The sequence below is a fragment of the Schistocerca nitens genome, chromosome 1, assembly GCF_023898315.1.
Source record: "Schistocerca nitens isolate TAMUIC-IGC-003100 chromosome 1, iqSchNite1.1, whole genome shotgun sequence".
Taxonomy (NCBI): domain Eukaryota; kingdom Metazoa; phylum Arthropoda; class Insecta; order Orthoptera; family Acrididae; genus Schistocerca; species Schistocerca nitens.
Window position 1 is genome coordinate 1,267,667,159 of NC_064614.1, and position 21,875 is coordinate 1,267,689,033.

General features: G+C 41.5%; 1 protein-coding gene across 2 annotated transcripts in view; it reads right to left on the reverse strand.

Moving 5' to 3' along the window:
- LOC126201939 (anaphase-promoting complex subunit 1) overlaps positions 1–21,875 on the reverse strand; it is a 367,756-nt gene that overhangs the window by 134,015 nt on the left and 211,866 nt on the right. For both annotated transcript variants that reach the window (XM_049936824.1, XM_049936823.1), the window contains exons 22-25: positions 14,648–14,827; positions 6,447–6,629; positions 6,232–6,358; positions 5,930–6,154 (exon numbers count right to left, since the gene is read on the reverse strand). In XM_049936824.1, the coding sequence (XP_049792781.1) occupies positions 5,930–6,154; positions 6,232–6,358; positions 6,447–6,629; positions 14,648–14,827 (715 nt within the window). The remainder of the gene's footprint in view (positions 1–5,929; positions 6,155–6,231; positions 6,359–6,446; positions 6,630–14,647; positions 14,828–21,875) is intronic.

The following is a 21,875-nucleotide window of genomic DNA, read 5'->3' on the forward strand; positions in this document are numbered from 1 at the left end:
CTGAAGCCTCGAGGTTGTCCATTAAAAATTATAGAATGCCTTACTGCTAAAATCTCATCCACCTGAAACAAAGAGCTATATCACAGCCTGGCACACAGTTTCCATGCCAGGGAAGTTCAGAAAGTGGATTTAGCCATGACACTACAAACTAGATGAAATCTGCAAGAGTGTAAGTATTCACAACTGGAGTCTATTTCAGTAAAATTCTTCTGACTGTCGTAATGTAACAGAAAACTACTCACACTTCAGCTACTGTTGCAGGCAGCCTTTATCAGAGTGGAATCCTAAGCAGTTGTCAAATGGCAGGGGTGTCTTGGCAGACAATGTTTTGACTGAATGATAGGATCAAAGGGAGACAATCAGGACAACAAGGGTTTACAGCTGTTCATGCAGTTCACGTTGGTCATTTCCTTTGCTGTCTTGATAGCCTTTTTGATCTTCCTTTTGGTGATAAGTGGCTGTTTGGCTAAATCAAGGTCTTGTCCAATTGTACAAATGTGCTACACCAGTCTCGATGTTCTGTCACTGTTAATCTGTTATGCTGACCAAACTGTGTGTAGTACTCATTTTCTGGTACAAATGCGTTAATTGTTGTATCACCCAGAGATTGCGGTGCCACACCAAAGTCGGCAATGCGAATCGATGCTACAGACATTAGGGAGGGCTTGCTGCAAACCACAACAATGAATCAGACACAGTCCTGAAGACCATGCCTCCCCCCTCAGCATGCTGATGTCAGTACAGGTTCAAGCGTGCAAGAGGTCAACTATAATGAGACTTCAACTACAGCAGTCAACATCATAGTGTTTGTTAAAGTTTCAGGTGAACTTGTACTGTTATAATGTCAAACATTTTACGTCAAGAGAACAATTTATTAACTAGTGCATCATGTGATGCTTTCATACTCAATGACAATTATCAATTACCAAGCAGTCCTGTGGCAAAGAAATGTGTCACCGTTAAGAAAATCTTTTATTCATTTAGTAATAAAAGGAACTAATATTTCCACATGTTCTAGTTTGATGGACCTTTTTCCAGAACAATCAGAGAACCCACAGTTATGGTTGGATGAAAGTAGTTTCATCTGATCACGGCATTAGTACTGCCTCTTCCCTCACTAACAGAGCCAAGTCAACATTCACAACCGAGCTCATACACACTTGGTATGAGAAGTATGTTGATTTCTTCTTTATAGCAACATGGAATATTTTAGATTGTAATCTAACCTGATACCTCCCTCTGCACAGAATATTTCTTGTCCTGTTGGTTCATGGTGTGGATTCCTGTTGTCATGTCCTACTTCATGAACCACGGGCAACGTATGAGTGGCCAAGTAAGTGGTCCTGACAGTCGGGATACCAGTTATTTTGGAATAAGGCTGGGCATCTCGGACATATTCTGAGTCGTGGTCACCTTTGTGCTCAGACGGCAAAGACTACCAAATCCACCGGTTTGTCCCTCAACCGTTAGGGGTAAAACTCAATGGGACCCGGGGCAAGTAAGGTTAGAAACCTGCTTACCTGGTACTTTAAATATGATGCTGGCAACAATCAGAGCAAAATGCCTCGGACCTTTGGAGGTGACGGAGTCCCACCTCTAATTGACAAACCAGGGACTCCTAAGATATGACTCGGCAAACAAATGGTAACGAGATGTGGAGCTATTAATATCAATGGGGGCTACTCTGGGAAGAAGGTAGAGCTGGCAGAAGCTGCAATTAAGATGGGGTTGGACGTTTTAGCTGTTAGTGACATTCGGGTAAGGGGTGAGAAAGAAGAGGAAGTGGGAGAATACAAGGTCTACCTGTCAGGAGTCAAAGCAGGAATAGCACAATGGTGTATAGGGCTTTACATCAGGAAAGAAATGGAACCCAGCGTAGTTGCAATAAGGTATGTAAACGAACGACTGATGTGGATAGATTTGACAGTGTCTAGCAAGAAAATTAGGATTGTGTCAGTATATTCGCATTGTGAAGGGACAGATCAAGATAAGATGAATAGTTTTTATGATGCACTCAGTGATGTAGTTGTTAGAGTAAAGGACAAGGACAGTGTTCTGCTCATGTATGATTTTAATGCCAGGATTGGAAATCGAACAGAAGGGTATGAAAAGGTTATGGGTAAATTTGGAGAGGATATGGAGGCCGACAGGAACGGGAAACAACTCTTGGATTTCTGTGCCAGTATGGGCTTAGTAATCACAAACTCCTTTTTTAAACATAAGAACATTCACCAGTATACTTGGGAAGGCAGGGGAACCAGATCTGTCATTGACTATATAATAACAGATCAGAAATTCAGGAAGGCTGTGAGGGACACACATGTATTCAGGGGATTCTTTGATGACACTGATCACTATTTAATCTGCAGTGAAATTGGTATTGTGACGCCGAAAGTGCAGGAGGTCAGGTCCATATGTAGGAGGATAATAGTGGAGAAACTTCAGGATAAGGAAATCAGGCACAAGTACATAACAGTGATCTCAGAAAGGTACCAGTTAGTTGAATGTAGTCAATTACAGTCATTGGAAAAGGAATGGACATGGTACAAGGACACAGTACTACAAGTGGCTAAAGAATGTCTTGGAACAGTAGTGTGCAAAGGTACGACGAAGCAAACAGCTTGGTGGAATGACACAGTCAAGGCAGCCTGTAAAAGGAAAAAGAAGGTGTATCAAAAATGGCTACATACTAGAACTCAGGTAGACAGAGAAAGTTATGTTGAAGAAAGAAACAAAGCCAAACAGATAATTGCAGCATCCAAGAAGAAATCTTGGGAAGACTTTGGAAACAGGTTGGAGACTTTGGGTCAAGCTGCTGGAAAACCATTCTGGAGTGTAATTAGCAGTCTTCGAAAGGGAGGTAAGAAGGAAATGACAAGTACTTTGGACAGGTCAGGAAAACTGCTGGTGAATCCTGTTGATGCCCTGGGCAGATGGAGGGAATATTTTGCAGAGTTGCTCAATGTAGGTGAAAATACGATCAGTAAAGTTTCAGATTTCGATGTACAATGGGATAGGAATGATGATGGAAATAGGATCACATTTGAGGAAGTGGAGAAAATGGTCAATAGATTACAGGGCAATAAAGCGGCTGGGGTGGATGAAATTAAGTCGGAAATCATCAAATACAGTGGAATGTCAGGTCTTAAATGGCTACACAGGATAATTGAAATGGCGTGGGAGATGGGACAGGTTCCATCAGACTGGACGAAAGCAGTAATCACACCAATCTTTAAACATGGAAACAAAAAAGATTGTAACAACTACAGAGGTATCTCTTTAATCAGCGTTGTGGGTAAAATCTTCTCAGGTATTGTTGAAAGGAAAGTGCGAGTATTAGTTGAGGATAAATTGGATGAAAATCAGTGTGGGTTTAGGCCTCTTAGAGGTTGTCAGGACCAGATCTTTAGCTTACGGCAAATAATGGAGAAGTGTTACAAGTGGAACAGGGAATTGTATCTATGCTTTATAGATCTAGAAAAGGCATATGACCAGGTTCCTAGGAGGAAGTTATTGTCTGTTCTACGAGATTATGGAATAGGAGGCAAACTTTTGCAAGCAGTTAAAGGTCTTTACATAGATAGTCAGGCAGCAGTTAGAGTTGACGCTAAATTGAGTTCATGCTTCAGAGTAGTTTCAGGGGTAAGACAAGGCTGCAACCTGTCTCCACTGTTGTTCATATTATTTATGGATCATATGTTGAAAACAATAGACTGGCTGGGTGAGATTAAGATATGTGAACACAAAATAAGCAGTCTCGCATATGTGGATGACTTAGTTGTGATGGCAGATTCGATTGAAAGTTTGCAAAGTAATATTTCAGAGCTAGATCAGAAATGTAAGGACTATGGTATGAAGATTAGCATCTCCAAAACGAAAGTAATGTCAGTGGGAAAGAGATATAAACGGATTGAGTGCCAAATAGGAGGAACAAAGTTAGAACAGGTGAACGGCTTCAAGTACTTAGGATGCATATTCTCACAGGATGGCAACATAGTGAAAGAACTGGAAGCGAGGTGTAGGAAAGTTAATGCAGTGAGCACTCAGCTATGATCTACTCTCTTCTGCAAGAAGGAAGTCAGTACCAAGACTAAGTTATCTGTGCACCATTCAATCTTTTGACCAACTTTGTTGTATGGGAGCGAAAGCTGTGTGGATTCAGGTTACCTTATCAATAAGGTTGAGGTTACGGATGTGAAAGTAGCTAGGATGATTGCAGGTACTAGTAGATGGGAACAATGGCAGGAGGGTGTCCATAATGAGGAAATAAAAAAAACTGGGAATGAACTCTATAGGTGTAGCAGTCAGGTGAACAGGCCTAGATGGTGGGGTTATGTTACACGCATGGGAGAAGCAAGGTTACCCAAGAGACTCATGGGTTCAGCAGTAGAGGGTAGGAGGAGTCGGGGTAGACCAAGGAGAAGATACCTGGATTCGGTTAAGAATGATTTTGAAGTAATAAGCTTAACATCAGAAGAGGCACCAATGTTAGCACTGAATAGGGGATCATGGAGGAATTTTATAAGTGGGACTCCAGACTGAATGCTGAAAGGCATAATCAGTCTTAAATGATGATGATGATGATGATGATGATGATGATGGTCACAGATGCATGGACTGTATAACTGGGTCACTTGCAACTGATCTTCCACTTTGTTGCTCTTCACTTAATCCCGTGTTTTCGAAATTTATTAGATGATGCTCTCGTACTTACATATGGACCACCAAACCTTCTCATTTACACAACAGTGAGACAAAGTGTTCAGGTATTGGCAATACAAGGGCCTTCTTAAACACACTGTGCCCAGGAGTGTCATCACATGTTCTGTAGACTTCTACATTCATGAAAGGCCAGCACACTGTTCTTTAAATCATGTATTACTATGACCTAAGTCAGATTTTATTGGTGTGGAGCTTAAATATCCTGAAGTTATGAGAAAAGCAGTGTATGATTAAAGTCACAGATTGGAGCTATAAAACAAGGATTTTTTTCGACATATATTGCAAGTGCCCTCATTTTGATATTCACTGTAATTTTTACTCACATCCATTAATATAAAAATAGAAAACTGTACTGTGAGCTTTGTTTCCATTCTCAAAACTCCTCCCTCATTTGCTTACCACTGCAATGATACAAAACCTGTTCATTGTGTTACAAAGCAGCACATGGGATATCATAAATGTTGTTTCTGAATCCTTGCAGGCATTAAAATTACAATGAGACAGAATAGCTGACCTTCAGTTGTGATGACAAAGGGAATTTGAGATTATCTCTCATCTTCATAACAGGTGGGCTCCTCTCATCCTGGGGAGTTTCCCACTATTACTTTATAACCTTCACCAGTATGCCCTCTTTCCTCCCTGAACTAATAGTTCCAAAAACTATTATAAGTGTTTTTACTTTTACATGTGTTAATAGGCAGTGCTGGAATTTTGCCTGCTAAAGGTAAATACTGTCAAAAATACTGTGTCTTTGTAATTATGTATTGTAGAATTTAATATTGGATGTTTCCTGTGCAGCAGAAACTCAAGAGACCTTTAGCCACAAATGATATGCACATAATTATTCTAACATTTATTAATTCCAAGAGAGCTCTGGACTACCATGACTTGGTAGGAAGGAACTAGTAATGCCTATGGTATTCTACAGCAAATATCAGGATACAGGCAACAAAACTGAAGAAACGTATTTTACAGTTCCACATCACATCAACACCGAGGTTGTCAGAGACAAAGCACTGCCAGAGATGGACTAGGATGAGGAAGGAAACTGGTGATTGTGTTGTCGCACAAATCATACTATATTTGCTTGATGTGATTTAGGAATAGCAATACTGAAGGTTATATTTACTGAAACCACAGTCTATACTTAATGTAGTGTCCATCAATGCCACTAAAACAATCAAACTCTAGAAGATGATATACTTACTTCATTGTTTCATAATCAATATTCTGAGGTGTAATTCTTGGTGGTTTTACTAAACAACACGGACGAATACTATCAGGAACATTTGATTCCACCCATTCTACAGTAGGCAGTATTGAATCCCACAATATAAGTGACCGAGACACAATTCTAAGTAATAGGAAATCTGGGCGCACAAAATCAAGGAGGTACTGTGTATCTGGAGCTTTCATCCAATCTGCAACTGCCCTGAAATTAAACACAAATACATAAGCCTTGGTTTGTGAGTATACAGTTTTTTATAAAAATATTTGTTCTCCACAGACCTGTTTCCAGTGTTGAAAAACATCATTCCCAAAGCTAAGGTGGCACCTGGACTTGTGACATCAATGTTAACAGCATCACCTTCACGAATCTGGTAGCTTGGAGATTTATACTTTTCTTTTTGGGAGCCTAAATCAAGCACACTGATTTTTGTTAATAGGAACACACAAAATTAGCTGTTAGTATCCCAGATTGCACGCCAAATTAAAGAACAGACCTGTAAGGGGCCGGCGATGTCCACCCACCATATAATGATGTAGTCTGTCTGGTATAGCAAGGTCATTGAGGCCATCTAGTTCTTGCCCCTGGCACAGTACAACAAGCCCCAAAGCCAAGCCAGCTGCCAAAGAGTAGGACTCGCGATCATCACTATTCTCCATTTCTGGACCAGGTGGTCGTCCTGTAAAGAAGAACAAATGAGCTACCACTGGTTGGGTATCGGCCCATGATATGGGGGTGCCATCATAGGCGTGTAACTTGAGATGTCATAATGACAAGAAGGTGACCTCCTCCAGGCATTCTCAAGTTTCACTTAATTTCAGGATATTGGTGCACACATTGGTGAATGCGGAATCATAGGGAGTTGCCAGGTGGGAGAGCTGCCTGCAGATGAGTAACCCATACCAACAGTACGGAGAATAATATGCAACAGACAGACAATGGACTAGAAAACACACCAGGATAATGACAAAAACATTACGACACTGAGGCATTGTGCAAAGCAGTTGCCACAATGATGACAGTAAGATCAAGAACAGCAGAGAGACAAATCCAAGATGCAACCAGAGAGAGTAATCAGGTGACACACAAGGTAGCTATCCAACAGTTCTACGGTTTAAATACCAGCCGATGCACTCCTGTGATGAGATGGTGTCCCGCTCTTAATGTGCATGCAGCACAGCCACAGTGCCGTCTATCAGCTATCAAGGTCCATCTCATCTGGTGGGCATTCAATCTCTACAGCAATCTGATACCAGAGATTTCAGAAGAAAAAATGAGAGCAGCCACATCACTGATAGCAAATAACACTAGACAACCAAACACACCAAATGTGAGAGAGCGCAGTCATGATGTAATGTTAAACTTTGACCCACCCAACTTCCTTTATCTTTTATTCACTGTAGCAGTGAAAATGATATGTGCATTACTTGAAAATACTGAAGGAAGAACAATATCTTATTGCAATTCCCCCAAATATGATCTACATTGTTGTTGCTGTTTTTGGATGTGTCCTGTCAACTTATCCATTCTCAAGTTGCTTGTCAACTTGAATAAGCTACTACAAAAATAATCAAACAACAGAAAATCCAGGATGGAATAAAGACAACATTATGAAAAGGATAGACTGCTACTTGCCATACATGAGACATTGGAGCTTCTGGCTGAAAGGTCTTTTTCTCAAGTAGAAAACACACACGTATTCAAAAAAGCACAACTCACACACATGATCATTGTCTCTGGCTGCTGATGCCAGACTATGGGAGGACATGATTATATGTGACCTGAATTGTCCAATGAATGGGATAATCTGCTGTAAGTGACTTCACAGAGCTCTCAGTTTGTGACTGGTGTCTGTAGGCAGTTGATCAAAACACTGCAGTGAGTGAGAAGTCTGTGGATATGACTTACTTTTTGGACAATCCATACCTGACAAGGAGTCTGATGCAAACTGGTAAAGGAAATTGTAAGTGTTGAGTAAACCAAAACTAGTTAAAAACAAATCTATGGGAGATATCCAGCATCATTGTGAGGATTTCAAGAACAGGCCCCAAAAGTTCTTTGATTAATACATGATGAAGTATATCCTCTTAAAATATCTAACATGGCCATTTTCTGCATCACAACTTAGGCCATCAAAGGCAACATTTTGATAAATGCCTTTCAAAGACACAGTAAGTTACTGAGTCTATCTACGGTATCAAAAATGGTAAGTGGCAAATGCTTCCAACATGTATTCAGGTCAACACAGATTTTGCTAATTTGACTGTTAAATGTGTAAAATTTTGTTGTTGCTAAAAAAGTTTAGCAGTATACTGTGGAATTACAATAGCAACCACAAACTGAAAGTGGTTCAAATGGCTCTGAGCACTATGGGACTTAACATCTATGGTCATCAGACCCCTAGAACTTAGAACTACTTAAACCTAACCAACCTAAGGACATCACACAACACCCAGTCATCACGAGGCAGAGAAAATCCCTGACCCAACCGGGAATCGAACCCGGGAACCCGGGTGCGGGAAGCGAGAACGCTACCGCAAACTGAAAGTGCAGAAGCTCACTATACTAATCATTTTTCACAATCTACATCCATAACAAGTGTCTGCAGCAGATGGGTACTAGCAACAAGCAATTACAAGCGACTAATTTCATTCCAAGTGGATCAGTCAATAGTCGCCTATTGTCACCTTGTCATGGATGCGCCTCCATAACACTGCCCATATAGAGATTAATCATGTAACTATGCTCATAATCACGTCTCATAGTCACAAGTAACCACTTCTGCGAACAAACAGTTTTAGTCAGGTAGTGCTGAATTCTTTCGAATTCAATTCAGTACATATTCACTAAGTGCCCCATCTATCCATTTAATCCTCAACATTCTTCTGTAACTCACATTTTGAAAACTTCTAGTCTCCTCCCACTTCCATATAATGCTACACTCCAAACAAACACTTTCAGAAAAGTCTACCTAACACTTAAATTTATATTAGGTGTCAATACACATCTCATTTTCAGAAAAGCTTGTTTTAGCTATTTCCAATCTGATTGTATGTCATCTCTACTTCAGTCATGGTCAGTAACTCAGTATCAGATTTAAATCAACTACACTCAATTAACATCATTCTGCTTTTATTGATATTCATCTTGTAACTTCTTTCCAAGACACTATCCTTTCCATTCAACCGGTCATCCAAGAATTTTGCAATCTTTTGCTGAATCTTACTGTGTTTATTTCTTATCCCTAAACTTTAATATTTAATACTCTCTCTAAATTTCTCACTGTGTACAGACAATAACAAGGGTAACAGCCTGCAACCTTATCTCAGTCCCTTCTCAATTACAGCCTCCCTTTCATGTCCTTCAACTCATGCGACTTCCGTTTGGTTTCTGTGAATTGCGGATAATCTTTCACTACCTGTATTTTATCTCTTATAAATTTGGAATTCTACTCAATATTGCCAAAATCTTCTCCTAAATCTACAAATGCCATACATATAGATTTGTGTTTCTTCAATCTATCTACTAAAATAAGTTCTAGGGTTGGCATTGTCTTGCCTGTTCCAACATTTCTCCACATATCAGTCACTTAATTCTTATATACAACATCAGAGTTAATAATTTTGCAAACTTGACTTATTAAGCTCTTGGTGTGGTGACATATTTATTGGCACCTGCCCTCTTTTTACAAACAGCGTTTACTATCTGGACAGACAGTATACTAGTAATCAGAAAGACATACTTCAGAATGTTCTGTAACAGTGCAGAGATTACTCATGTTATGATTATATAACATGCAAACAGTAAAGTGATTTTGCAATATATACTTCTAATGGTATTGGATTATCAAATATTATTAAATGAAAAAAACACAAACAGTGGATGTTCTACAGTATTAAAGTAATTGGTGAATTGATTTATACACTGCCTGACCAGAAAGTTAAGCACCTGGAAGCCATGGTCAGATGTCAATGTAACTTGGTAGACATATATACCATCAGTGGGTGCATAAATAATTAAAGTGGCAATTCTCTTTGACAGGTAGAATGGTCACCAGAGTGCATTAGTGCAGTTTGCTTTTAGTGTTGTTATCAGGCTTGGTAGGGTACATATGGGGCAGGAATAGTGTCAGATGTCAAGTAAAGGGTACAGAGATGCTGATTACTCATGCGAGGCAGCTTTATCAGCATGTGACAAAGTTTGAAAGTGGGTCTCAACTTGGCCTGATGGTCAGATCATGCAAAATACAGATTTATGGGGAATTACGATGTGACAGTGGCCTGATATTAGACTTCATCAGAACTCCAAGCCAAGGTTCTGGCTGAACGCATTTGACCGCCACAGGTGACAATCACCATATAGTGGCCAAGCACACTGCAATTCCTTCACAACAAGAAGTAACTTACTATGTCACTCCACACTGTTGGCCGGAAACTAGCAGCAGCCGGACTAGGAAATTACCATCTCGTGCATAGGCTGCTGTTAACACCATGGAGTGGTGCCAGGACTGGGAACCGCAGATTGCTGACGAATGGCACTGTATTGTGCTCAGCAATGCATCGTGGTTCTGCACTATCCTGGATGAACAGCATTAGTGAGTACAAGCATTTTTAGTACACTGCATCTTGTAGCTCTAAAATATTTTGTTTAAACAATTAAAAATATTTTTTTCTCAAAATCAACAAGTATGGAGGTGACCGGTGGTGAGGTCCCAGTCTTCGATTGTTCTGGAGAAGCAAAGCCTTGTTACTCCTGGCATAATGGTGTGGGGAGCCACTGGGTACGATTTCCGGTCACGGCTGGTAGTGACTAAGGGTATTCTGACAGCACAATCTACATCAGGGACATCCTACGTTGTCGTGTATTACCTCTTACATGGCAGTATTGTGGAGCCACTTTTCAACAGGACAGTGACAATGCTCATCCACACGTGGGACGTCTCCGTGAACTGTCTCCATGATGTTGAAGTATTCCCACAGCCAGCAAGATCCTCAGATCAGTCCTTGATAGAACATGTGTGTGTTCAGCTCAGGTGTCAACTCTGTTCCAATGCTAGTATTCAGAATATCTGTTATAATAGTTGTGGGCTAGCTTGCCTCATGAGAGGATACAGTTGCCTTATGACACCCTTCCTAACAGAAACAGTTCATGCATTCAGGACAGGAGGGCTGCAGAATCATCTTGATAAGTGGGCTCTTACTGCCAAGTTCTTTATAAATTTTACTCAATTTTGCAATCACTACAATAACATCACATGCCCTCTATTACATGAAATTTCATATTGTGACCTCTTCCCATTCTCGTTGTTTCACTTTTTTTGACATGCAGTATAAATGACCTCAAAACTTAATTTCAATACAGAATTTATTATATAAATAAATGAATAAGCATATTCTCATACAATACTATGACAAATTGGCTTTCAAATTTCACAAAGTAAGCTCATGAAACTAGATAAGTGCCAAGTTTTTGTTTTGTCATATCGTAAGGTTGGTTCAAGGTGCAAGTGTTACACTATAAATCCAAAGGAAATAGTGAATGGGCAGACACCATTTGTCTGCTTTGAGCCATGACATAATGGAAATTGTTAATGTAAACCACTCACTGAAAAACAAAAACGCATATTCACCATAACAATAATTATAGTTATTCTTTTGACATCACATTTTTGGGCTCTGTCACCTCATAAGCAAACAATCACGTTTCAACCTTACCAGGACATTGGCATACAGTATGGATCAATCTGTCACCACAACCAAAGTTCCAGAACAAGTAAAATATTTAATGTCAGTGTTCTGTTCTATCTCTGTCTGTGAACTGATGCAAGGCCCAACCCATCCACTCCAATAGTTTGGACTGTGATTCTCTTCTGCCCCGATAGCTGAGTGGTCAGTGTGACGGATTGCCGTCCTACGGGCCTGGGTTCGATTCCCAGCTGGGTTGGGGATTTTCTCTGCTCAGGGACTGAGTGTTGTGTTGTCTTCATCATCATTTCATCCCCATCTGGAACGCAGGTTGCCCAATGTGGCATCGAATGTAATAAGACTTGCACCAAGGCACCCGGACCTGCCCCGTAAGGGGCCTCCCGGCCAAAGACATCAAACACTCATTTCCATTTCCGTATGGTCTTTGATATTATTTTCCTGTCATCTTCTGATACTTTCACTTGATTTGTGTACCTAAAAAATGTACAACAGCACAATGACTTGGATTCAATACTAAATTGTAGGTCCATGCACAATTGGCTTGATAAGTCAGTTCACAGGCTAGAGGGAGAAAGATTTATCACCTACAATATAACTGTGGTTTTCAATGCAGCCTCCACACTGATGATTGCTTTACTTTTATATCCGAGAATCGTTCTGTTCTTCGAATAAATTCAATGTGTCTTTTCCAATAAAACCAGCAAAGTACCTGATGCTTGTATATGAAGAACTGGTGTATATACTCTGTGTGAATAATAGGTGAACTTGCATTTTTCACACTGTGTGTGATCATGGCAAAAACAAATACAGGAGTGAATATATAATTCTTAGCTTTCAAACTTAATATCTTTTTCCCCTTGATGTTGAAAAGGGCCACAGTACTAAGTACTTGAACTAGTACTTCATGAGCAATAATATTCTTCATGAGCAACAATATTCCTATCTGATCAACACTGTATCAGGCGAACTGATTAGTTAATGACATGCAGTATTCATTAGGCTCTTTATGTAGTTAGTAACATAGGGCTCACAATGGTAAGATGATCAACACAGATTATCATACTTTTGCATAACAAGGAACTCAACATAGTTGTAAGCATTCGTTACCATACACCAACAGCTTTGTTGTTGTGGTCTTCAGTCCAAAGATCTGGTTTGATGCCGCTCTCTGTGCTACTCTATCCTGTACAATCCTCTTCATCTCCAAATAACTACTGCACCCTACATCCTATTCAGACTGCCTCCTGTATTCATCTCTTGATCTCCCTCCACAATTTTTACCCCCACACTTCCCTCAAGTACTAAACTGGTGATCCCTCTGATGTCTCAGAATGTGTCCTAACAACTGATCCCTTATTCTAGTCAGGTGGTGCCATAAGTTTCTTTTCTCCCCAAACCTATTCACTACCGCCTCATTAGTTACGTGATCTACCGGTCTAAACTTCAGCATTCTTCTATATCGTCACATTTCTTAAACTTATATTCTCTTTATGTCTAAACTGTACATCGTCCATGTTTCACTTCCATAGATGGCTACAGTCGTGAGAAATTTCTCTTCCTCAGAAACGCATTTCTTGCCATCCAGTCTACATTTTACATCCTTCCTACTTTGGCCATCATCAGTTTTTTTGCTGCTCAAATAGCAAAATTCATCTATTACTTTGTTCATTTTGTATTTTCCTTTCAAAAATTGCCCATTTAGTTCAAACTGCTCCTTTGCTGTCTCTGACAGAATTACAATGTCATCAGCAAACCTCAAAGTTTTTATTTCTTCTCCCTCAACTTTAATTGCTACTCCAAATTTTTCTTTGGTCCCCTTTACTGCTTGCTCAATGTACAGACTGAAAAGCATCGGCAACAGGCTATAACACTGTCTCACTTCCTTCTCCAACAACTGCTTCCCTTTCATTCACCTCAACTCTAATGACTGCCGTCTGGTTTACGTTGAAGTTATAAATAGCCTTTCACTCCCTGTTTCTTACTCATGCTACCTTCAGAATTTTAATGAGTATTTCAGTCAACACTTTAAAAAGCTTTCTCGCAGTCTACAAATGCTATAAATGTAGGTTTGCCTTTCCTTAACTTATCTTCTAAAGGAAGTCAAAGAGTCAGTACAGCCTCACATGTTCCTGCATTTCTCCAGAATCCAAACTGACCTTCCCCAAGGTCAGCTTCAACCAATTTTACCATTCTTCTGTAAAGAATCTGTGCTAATATTTTGCAATCATGATTTATTAAACTGACAGTTTGGTAATATTCACACCTGCCAGCAACGGCTTTCATTGGAATTGGAATTATTATACTGTCTTGCAGTCTGAAGGTATTTCACTTGTCTCACTGTCTCACATATCTTGCACACCAGTTGGAAGAGTTTTATCGTGGCTCTCCCAAGGTTATCAGTAGCTGTGACAGAATGTTGTCCACTTCTGGGGCCTTGTTTCAACTTGGGTCTTTTAGTGCTCTGTCAAATACTTCTTGCAGTATTGTATCTCCCATCTCAGTTTCATCCATGTTCTCTTCCATTTCTATAACACTGGCCTCGAATACATTTCTCTTGTATAGACTCTCCATGTACTCCTTTCAGATTTCCCTTCTTTTTTTTTAGGACTGGTTTTCCATCTGAGCTCTTGATATTCATACAGCTGCTTCTCTTTTCTCCAAAGGTCTCTTTAATTTTCCTATAGATAGTATCTATCTTTCCCCATGATATGTGCTTCTAAATCTTAACGTTTGTTCTTTTGCCATTCCTGCTTAGCCATTTCACACTTCCTGTCAATCTCATTTTTTAGACTTTGGTACTACCTTTCGCCTGCTTCATTTACCAAATATTTATATTTTCTCCTTTCATCCATTAAATTCAATATTTTTTGTCTTATCCAAGGATTTCTACTAGGCCTTGTCTTTTCATTGACCCTCCTATATCTTTTACTAACACACACACACTTATATTGATATAAAGTAAGCACAAAGCTATAAATCAATATAAAAGTACCTATTTCTGAAAGTAGCACCTCAGCCATGCGACGGTGTGCTGTGCCTTCATACAGTAGACCTATTCCAAGCAACGCTGCTACTTGAATATTTTGCTGAATATCTAATTCAATTGATGTTGGCGGCAGTAGTGCTTCCATATGGACACTCATCATCTTTGTTGTCGCAACATCCATAGTGCCTAAAAGAAAACAACATGTTACAAAGACAAAGTTAACAGACTAGGGTAAATTTATACATCTTGATTCTTCAACATGGGGACACAAACCAGAAAAAACTCATGATGTGAATTCACTACAGACAAACTAGAAGCAATAAACAAGAGACTACATGGAACAGCACTTTAGAATGCTACAGTATATAGCTAAGCTATATGATAAAGGCACGAAAATACTTGCAGAAAATGTCAGCTCTGAAAAACTTAATGATTACAGCATCAACACTGCAAAGAACTCATGACATTATAACAGCCACACAAAGATTTAACAGAAGTGCTCGAGGTTGTAAATCCTACTACTGTTTTGTTGTAACTACACAAACTGATAAGATATTCCAACACAGAGCCCAATGATAAAAAGATCCGATCCTATAAATTACCATAGCTCCATTTTTCTTGTTTAATTAATACTGTGTATCCAACAATTGCAAATTTTCCTTTGTTGAAATTCACCAGTTTCAGTGTAATTGGCATTTAGCGGTGTTGCACAGCTTCCATACTATCTCCTGTTAACTCCAGATAAATCTGACTGTTCCTTACAGATTTGGTGCACTGTCTGCCTAAATTTGCCAGCATATAAGATATACTTTTTTGCTTCAAAAATAGACCCAAAAATCAGATGTGTCTAAGGTACCAGTAGCAATTTAAGGTATGTACCTGTAAGCTCCGTTTCTTCAAAATTTCTATGTTTCGGCTTGAAGTACATTCACCGTTAGATTCCTTGTGAATTTTGAGCATTTCTGTTGTATAGAGTTCAGTAGATGCCTGTTGTATCGAGTTCAGTGGATGCACGTGCACCATTGTTAATGGTTTTTATATTGTTCGTTAAAGCTTCAGTTTTTCTTGTGTTTCGTATGGAGATATATACTGTAGTTTTATTTAAAAACTATGGCAGAAAAAAAACAGCATTGTTATGCTACTGCATTTAAGCTGTGTACGATTACACATGCTACAGGACATGGAAACAGGGATGCACAAAGACATTTCAGGTAACCTCTAACTGAAAAAATGATAAGTCCTTGGCTGGATCAGGAAGATGTTTTAATGCTTTGGAGACTGGCCACTTAGAAGAATACTGGGACTAAGAAACAGGCCACCCATTCATGCCATTTTTTAAAGTGTTACTGGCAAATAAGTGATTGTGTATCTTCAAGAGTAATACATACTAAAAAAGGGCCAAGCTTCAAGATTAATTCTTCATATTTACTATAATTGCTTGATAGATTACAAATTTTGAAGTAATGATGACATAATTATATTCACAAGAAAAAAGTGCAAGTTGAGTTTTTAATCAATTTCTTCATCTTTAGCTCCCAAAATTTCTTGCTCACTCAACAAATGTGACATATTTGTAGCAGAATTACAACAAACTGCAAAACCTAACAAACACAAGAACACAATTACGTCAGTGCAATCTTACTGACTCAACCATTCACGACAGCAGCTGTTATGTATGCTAATGTTTCTTTTGAAATAATTCTATAAATTGATAACAGAAGGCAGCACCAGTCAAAGGGCAGAACACAAGATGTCCATACATTGTTCTCAAATAAAATGAGTCCAGTTTTCAAGAGATAGGTGGCTTGCACATCAAGAAAATTGCAGCTCGACTTATACTTGGGTGTAGTCTTCTTAACAAAATTGCAGCCCGAGCTCTGCTTGGCTTAGCTTGGTCTCCAAAGTGTTAAAGAAAGCACCTCACAGTAAACACAATGTGAGAAGCGGAACTCTTACATGGCCACAACCTGAAGCAAAAATCTATACTTGGATTTTAGAGAACTGACATGTGGGAATTTCAGTTTCTTTGAAAATAGTAATTCATTAAGTGAATGCAATATCCACTAACAAATGTTGTTCACAACTTATGAAAAGATATTGGCTTCGTACGTAGAACAAGGACAAAGTATCACAGAAGATGCCAGCCGAGTGCGAAGAACAAATTGTTGAAATGTGCCATCTAATACTGTCATGTACCCACCTTTTGTCTAAAGGAATTCACAAGCCCTCAGACAAGGAAACATAACAGGTTTACTTATATACAAAGCATTGCTTCCCTGACTGTGTTGATCATAACAAGAACGATAGATGGCAGGACAAGCACCACCAGAGGTCCTCCGTGCCATGGGCCTATTTCCTCCACCATATCACTTGTGTGGAACTGGATCAGCACGAATTCCTTCTTGTCCTAACTATACATGGTGGAGCAAGTCAATAAATCGGCAGTTTGCACCACCGGAGCTCTGGGCCAATTCATGTGCCGGTTTTTAGAGGCCAATCCATTAAGAGCCTGGTTGGAAGCCACCACAGTGGGAACTGCACCTTTCCAGCGATATCCCAAGGCATACCTGCCAGCCACCTACATCGAACGCTCAACCTCCATCTTTAGGGATAATCAGTGGCACAGTTTTCACGTACCATTACGTTTGTTCACGGTGTGTTACAGTCGTATGCCTGTTAGTGTCAGAGAAGCTGTATTATTTTCTTTTTTTATTGACAAGAGTTTTCCTTTGTTATTAAATCTCTCTACTGCAGTTGTAATAAGCCCTTGTTATTATTTACCTGTGTCTTATAATTTCTTATCAAGCATCTTCCAGTGGGAGATACAGCAAATATAAAAGTGGATTTCAAGGGCACAAAAAGTGTTACTGTTAAAACCTCAGGGCATGAAAAGACTCATTACACAGTCATTTTATCCTGCTGTGTTAATGGGACAAAACTGCAGCCACTATTGATCTTTCAGAGAAAGACATCTGCCAAGGAACTATTGCTAAAAGGAGTATCTGTCCATGTACACAATGAATGAGGTCCTAAACATTTACCATAATTCGTGCCACCAGAGTTGAATGGTTGACATCCACTTACACATACAACAGACATCACTAGGGACCCATGTGTTTGATAGGCGATGATTCTTGGTAATTACCAATGGCCACTGTCAAACTGTGGCCAAGAACAACATGCAGCTGAACTTCATAATCACCATTTCAATGGCTGCGTCACAACCTGGGCCATCTGGATCCTTACCTCCACCACCAGCGAAAGAACTGTGCACATGGGAGTTCTCCAATCCTGAAATTTTCCCGCCCTCAACCTATGATAACATACTGTCTCCACATGCTCCACCCAACAGTTTTTGCCCCCTCTGTCCTATCATTTCCTACCAATTCATGTCCCCTCACCCTCATTGCACGCTACTCTCTGCCAACACATCCACCAGTCTCTCCTCTCCCCCCCCCCCCCCCCAACCCACAGACACAGCTTCCCAACGCTGCTGTTATAACGTCAAGTTGAACACATATATTTCAAAAACGACACAACAAATGTAAGTCACAGAGCAAGTAGACATAGTAAGACATGTGTACACGGTAACATTCAAATCAGCACTGAGTCCAAGTCTAGCGGCCGCTGGCTGGCTGGCCGCTCAGGTGGCGCTGCTGCTGCTTGGCTAGCAGACAGCGCAACATGTACAGGACACGCGTAACTGCGCGGCGGCTCTTTGAAAGATCGGCGAGTCACAACACTTTTTCCCCACTTTGAATTTTTTGCACTGGTCTTGATGGAGGTGGCCTGTAGATTGCTAACGTCCATAGGTGTTGTTTGACTGGCCGTAAAGTCTCGAGGAGGAGGCTTCCCATACGGACGGATGACAACGGGTCGAGATGACAGGAGACGTAGGGGTCGAATCTGTTGGGGCCCCGTGCACCAATCTGCCCATTGCGGCAAGTCCAGTTGTTATAACAGGAGACATGGGCAATGTGTCGGCATCCGTAGGAGAAGGAGGCAAGTAGAGGTGCTCCGACAGATGATGGTCATCTGGTTCCTGCATGAGCACGTCTCCTGGTGGCATCTGTTCTTGTGCTGGCACTGAGATGATGGTGAGAGGGCTGCGTTGTGAGTAATGTGAAATGCCAAGATCCTGAGCGTCAGGTAGAACCGAAGGTGGTGTAGCGACATTCGGAACAGGCGTTACCGGCACACGAGGCCTAAGCTGGTCCAAATGACGCACTGCAACACCCGTGTCCACCGGGATTTCATACAGGCGTCGGCCACGGTGTCGTAAGATGCAGCCAGGACTCCATTTTGGCCGCCTGCAATATCCCCATACCCACACAAGGTTGCCGGCGGTGAACCAGCCAAGCGAAGGCAACCACAGCCGTGAGGTGGAAGGCTGCAGAAGATGAAGTAGCGTGCGGGGCTGTCGGCCATGTAAGAGCTCGGCCGGGCTGTGGTCACCCATGGGGGTGAAACGGTAAGAAGCCAGAAATTGGAGAAGCGCATCATCAGCAGCAGGAGTTTCCTCATCTGAGCCTTAAATGTGCGGACCAGTCGTTCAGCCTCACAGTTTGACTGTGGATGGAACAGAGAGGCCGTGACATGCATGACGCCGTGACGGGCACAAAAGTCCGCAAATTCGGAAGAGGCAAATTGCGGACCATTATCAGCAACAAGAGGAGAGGGAAGGCCTTCCAAAGAGCAAATGCAAGCTAGAGCACTTGTGGTTGCCGCAGTGCAATGGACAATGAAAGGAAAGTTAGAGTAGGCGTCAATAACGAGTAGCCAATAAGTACCTTAAACAGGTCCCGCGAAGTCAGCATAAATACGCTCCCAGGCTTCTCAGGTGAAGGCCACAGTGACAAAGATGACTTCGGGGCAGCGGACTGTGACGCACAAGGGCCGCAGGCAGCGACCATGTGTGCGATTTCAGAGTCGATGCCGGGCCAGTACACATGACGGCGCGCCAGAGATTTTGTGCAAGACACACCCCAGTGCCCTTGGTGAAGGAGGCGCAAGACCGAAGCACGCAAAGACGCAGGTACCACAACACGCAGGAAAGCATTGTCGGTGGAAAGGAGGATTACACCATCCCTAGCTGTGAGGCAGTAGCGCAAAGCTTAGTAGTTCCGCAACGGATCAGACGTCTTAGCAGACGGACGATCTGGCCAACCCTTCACAATACAGCATAAAACCCGGGAGAGGGTAGGATCAGAACCCGAAGCAGCCGCCAGCCGGTCCCCGGTGATGGGGAACCCGTCCACAACCCGCTGTTCTGCAACATCCAGGTGGAAACACAAAAGTTCGTCCCTGTCGAATGCCAGATCAGGACCCATGGCAAGGCGAGACAGTGCATCAGCATTCGCATGTTGAGCCGTCGGCTGGAAATGAATCTCATAATTGAAACGAGACAAGTAAAGAGCCCAACGCTTGAGGCGGTGTGCAGCCTTGTTGGGAAGCGACGTTAATGGATGAACCAAGGAAACAAGCGGCCTGTGGTCCTTAACAAGATGAAATTTGGACCCATAAAGAAAAACAACAAACTTATGAAGAGCATAAATAAGGGCCAAAGCTTCTTTTCAATTTGAGAATATTTTTGTTAGGCATCTGTGAAAGTTTTGGAGGCATAAGCAATGGGTTGTTCAGAACTGTCAGAAAAACGGTGCGCAAGGACTGCACCGACCCTGTATTGAGAGGCGTCCGTGGCAAGAACAAGATGTTGGCCAGGTCGATAGGCAGCCAGGCACGGGGCCTGTTTCAGCACAGTCTTCAATTTCTCGAAAGCCGCATCGCATGACGTAGACCAGTGAAAAGGCACGTTTTTATGCAACAGTCGATGCAACGGCTGAGCCACCGAAGCCGCAGACGGTAAAACCTGTGATAGTATGCTATTTTCCCCAAGAAGACCTGGAAGTTCCTTAACAGATGTAGGGCGAGGAAGGGCATCGATCGCAGCGACAGTCTGCTGAAGTGGACGAATACCATCCTGAGAGAGTTGGAACCCCAAGTACGTGATAGATGCCTGAAAAAATTTTGATTTCTTAAGGTTACACTTAAGACCGGCAGTCTGTAAGACATGAAAAAGTGTGCGGAGATTCTGAAGATGTTTTTCAATGGGGGAGCCAGTGACAACAACGTCGTCCTGGTAATTTATATACCCAGGGACAAGAAGCAATAATTGTTCCAAGAATCATTGAAAGAGAGCAGGGACACTGGCAACCCCAAATGGCAATCGTTGGTATTGATTGAGGCCGAAAGGCGTGCTAAGGACCAGAAAGTGCCGGGGAGCAGCGTTGAGAGGAAGTTGATAATAAGCTTCTGACAGGTCAATTTTAGAAAAATACTGGCCTCCAACAAGTTTAGTGAACAATTCTTCAGGTCGGGGCATAGGGTAAGTGTCGATGAGGCATTGAGCATATACAGTGGCTTTGAAATCGCCACAGAGATGAATATCACCATTGGGCTTAGCAACAACAACGGCAGGAGAGAACCACTCACTGGAAGTGACAGGAAGCAAGACCCCTGAAGCAGTGAGACGATCCAGCTCCCGTTTGTCCCGATCATGAAGGGCCACCGGAATGGGCCGAGCCCAAAAAAATTTAGGCCGAGCAGTGGGTTTGAGCGTGATATGAGCTTCAAAATCGTTTGCACGGCCTAACACAGGAGAAAAAAAAAGGGACAAAAATGTCGTTGACAAGGAATCCAATTGAGCATAAGGAATAGCATCAGAGACGATATTGACAGAGTCATCTATGGAGAACCCAAAAACGCGAAAGGCATCGAAACCAAAAAGATTTTCCGCGTTACTATGGTCGACCACAAATATGGTAACAGAGCGAACGACGGATTTGTAAGATTCCTCAGTATTAAATTGTCCCAAGAGAGAAATCTTCTGTTTATTGTACATCCATAATTGCCAAGTGACAGGTGATAGGATTGAAGAACCTAACTGAAGATACGTCTGAGAATAGATGATAGTGGCAGCAGAACCAGTATCCAACTGCATGCGAACATCCCGACCAAGTATTTGGACAGTGATGAATAACTTCCCTGAAAGGGAAGAAGTACCATTGACAGACAACACAGAAGCAGAATCAGCGTCACGGTCATAAACATCAGGTATGCGGTCGGATTTCAAACGGATGACACATGACCCTTCTTTTTGCAAGTGTGACACACGGCCCAACGTGGGGGCCAATCCTCCCGTGAATATTTCGTAAAACACCGTGGACATGAAGGA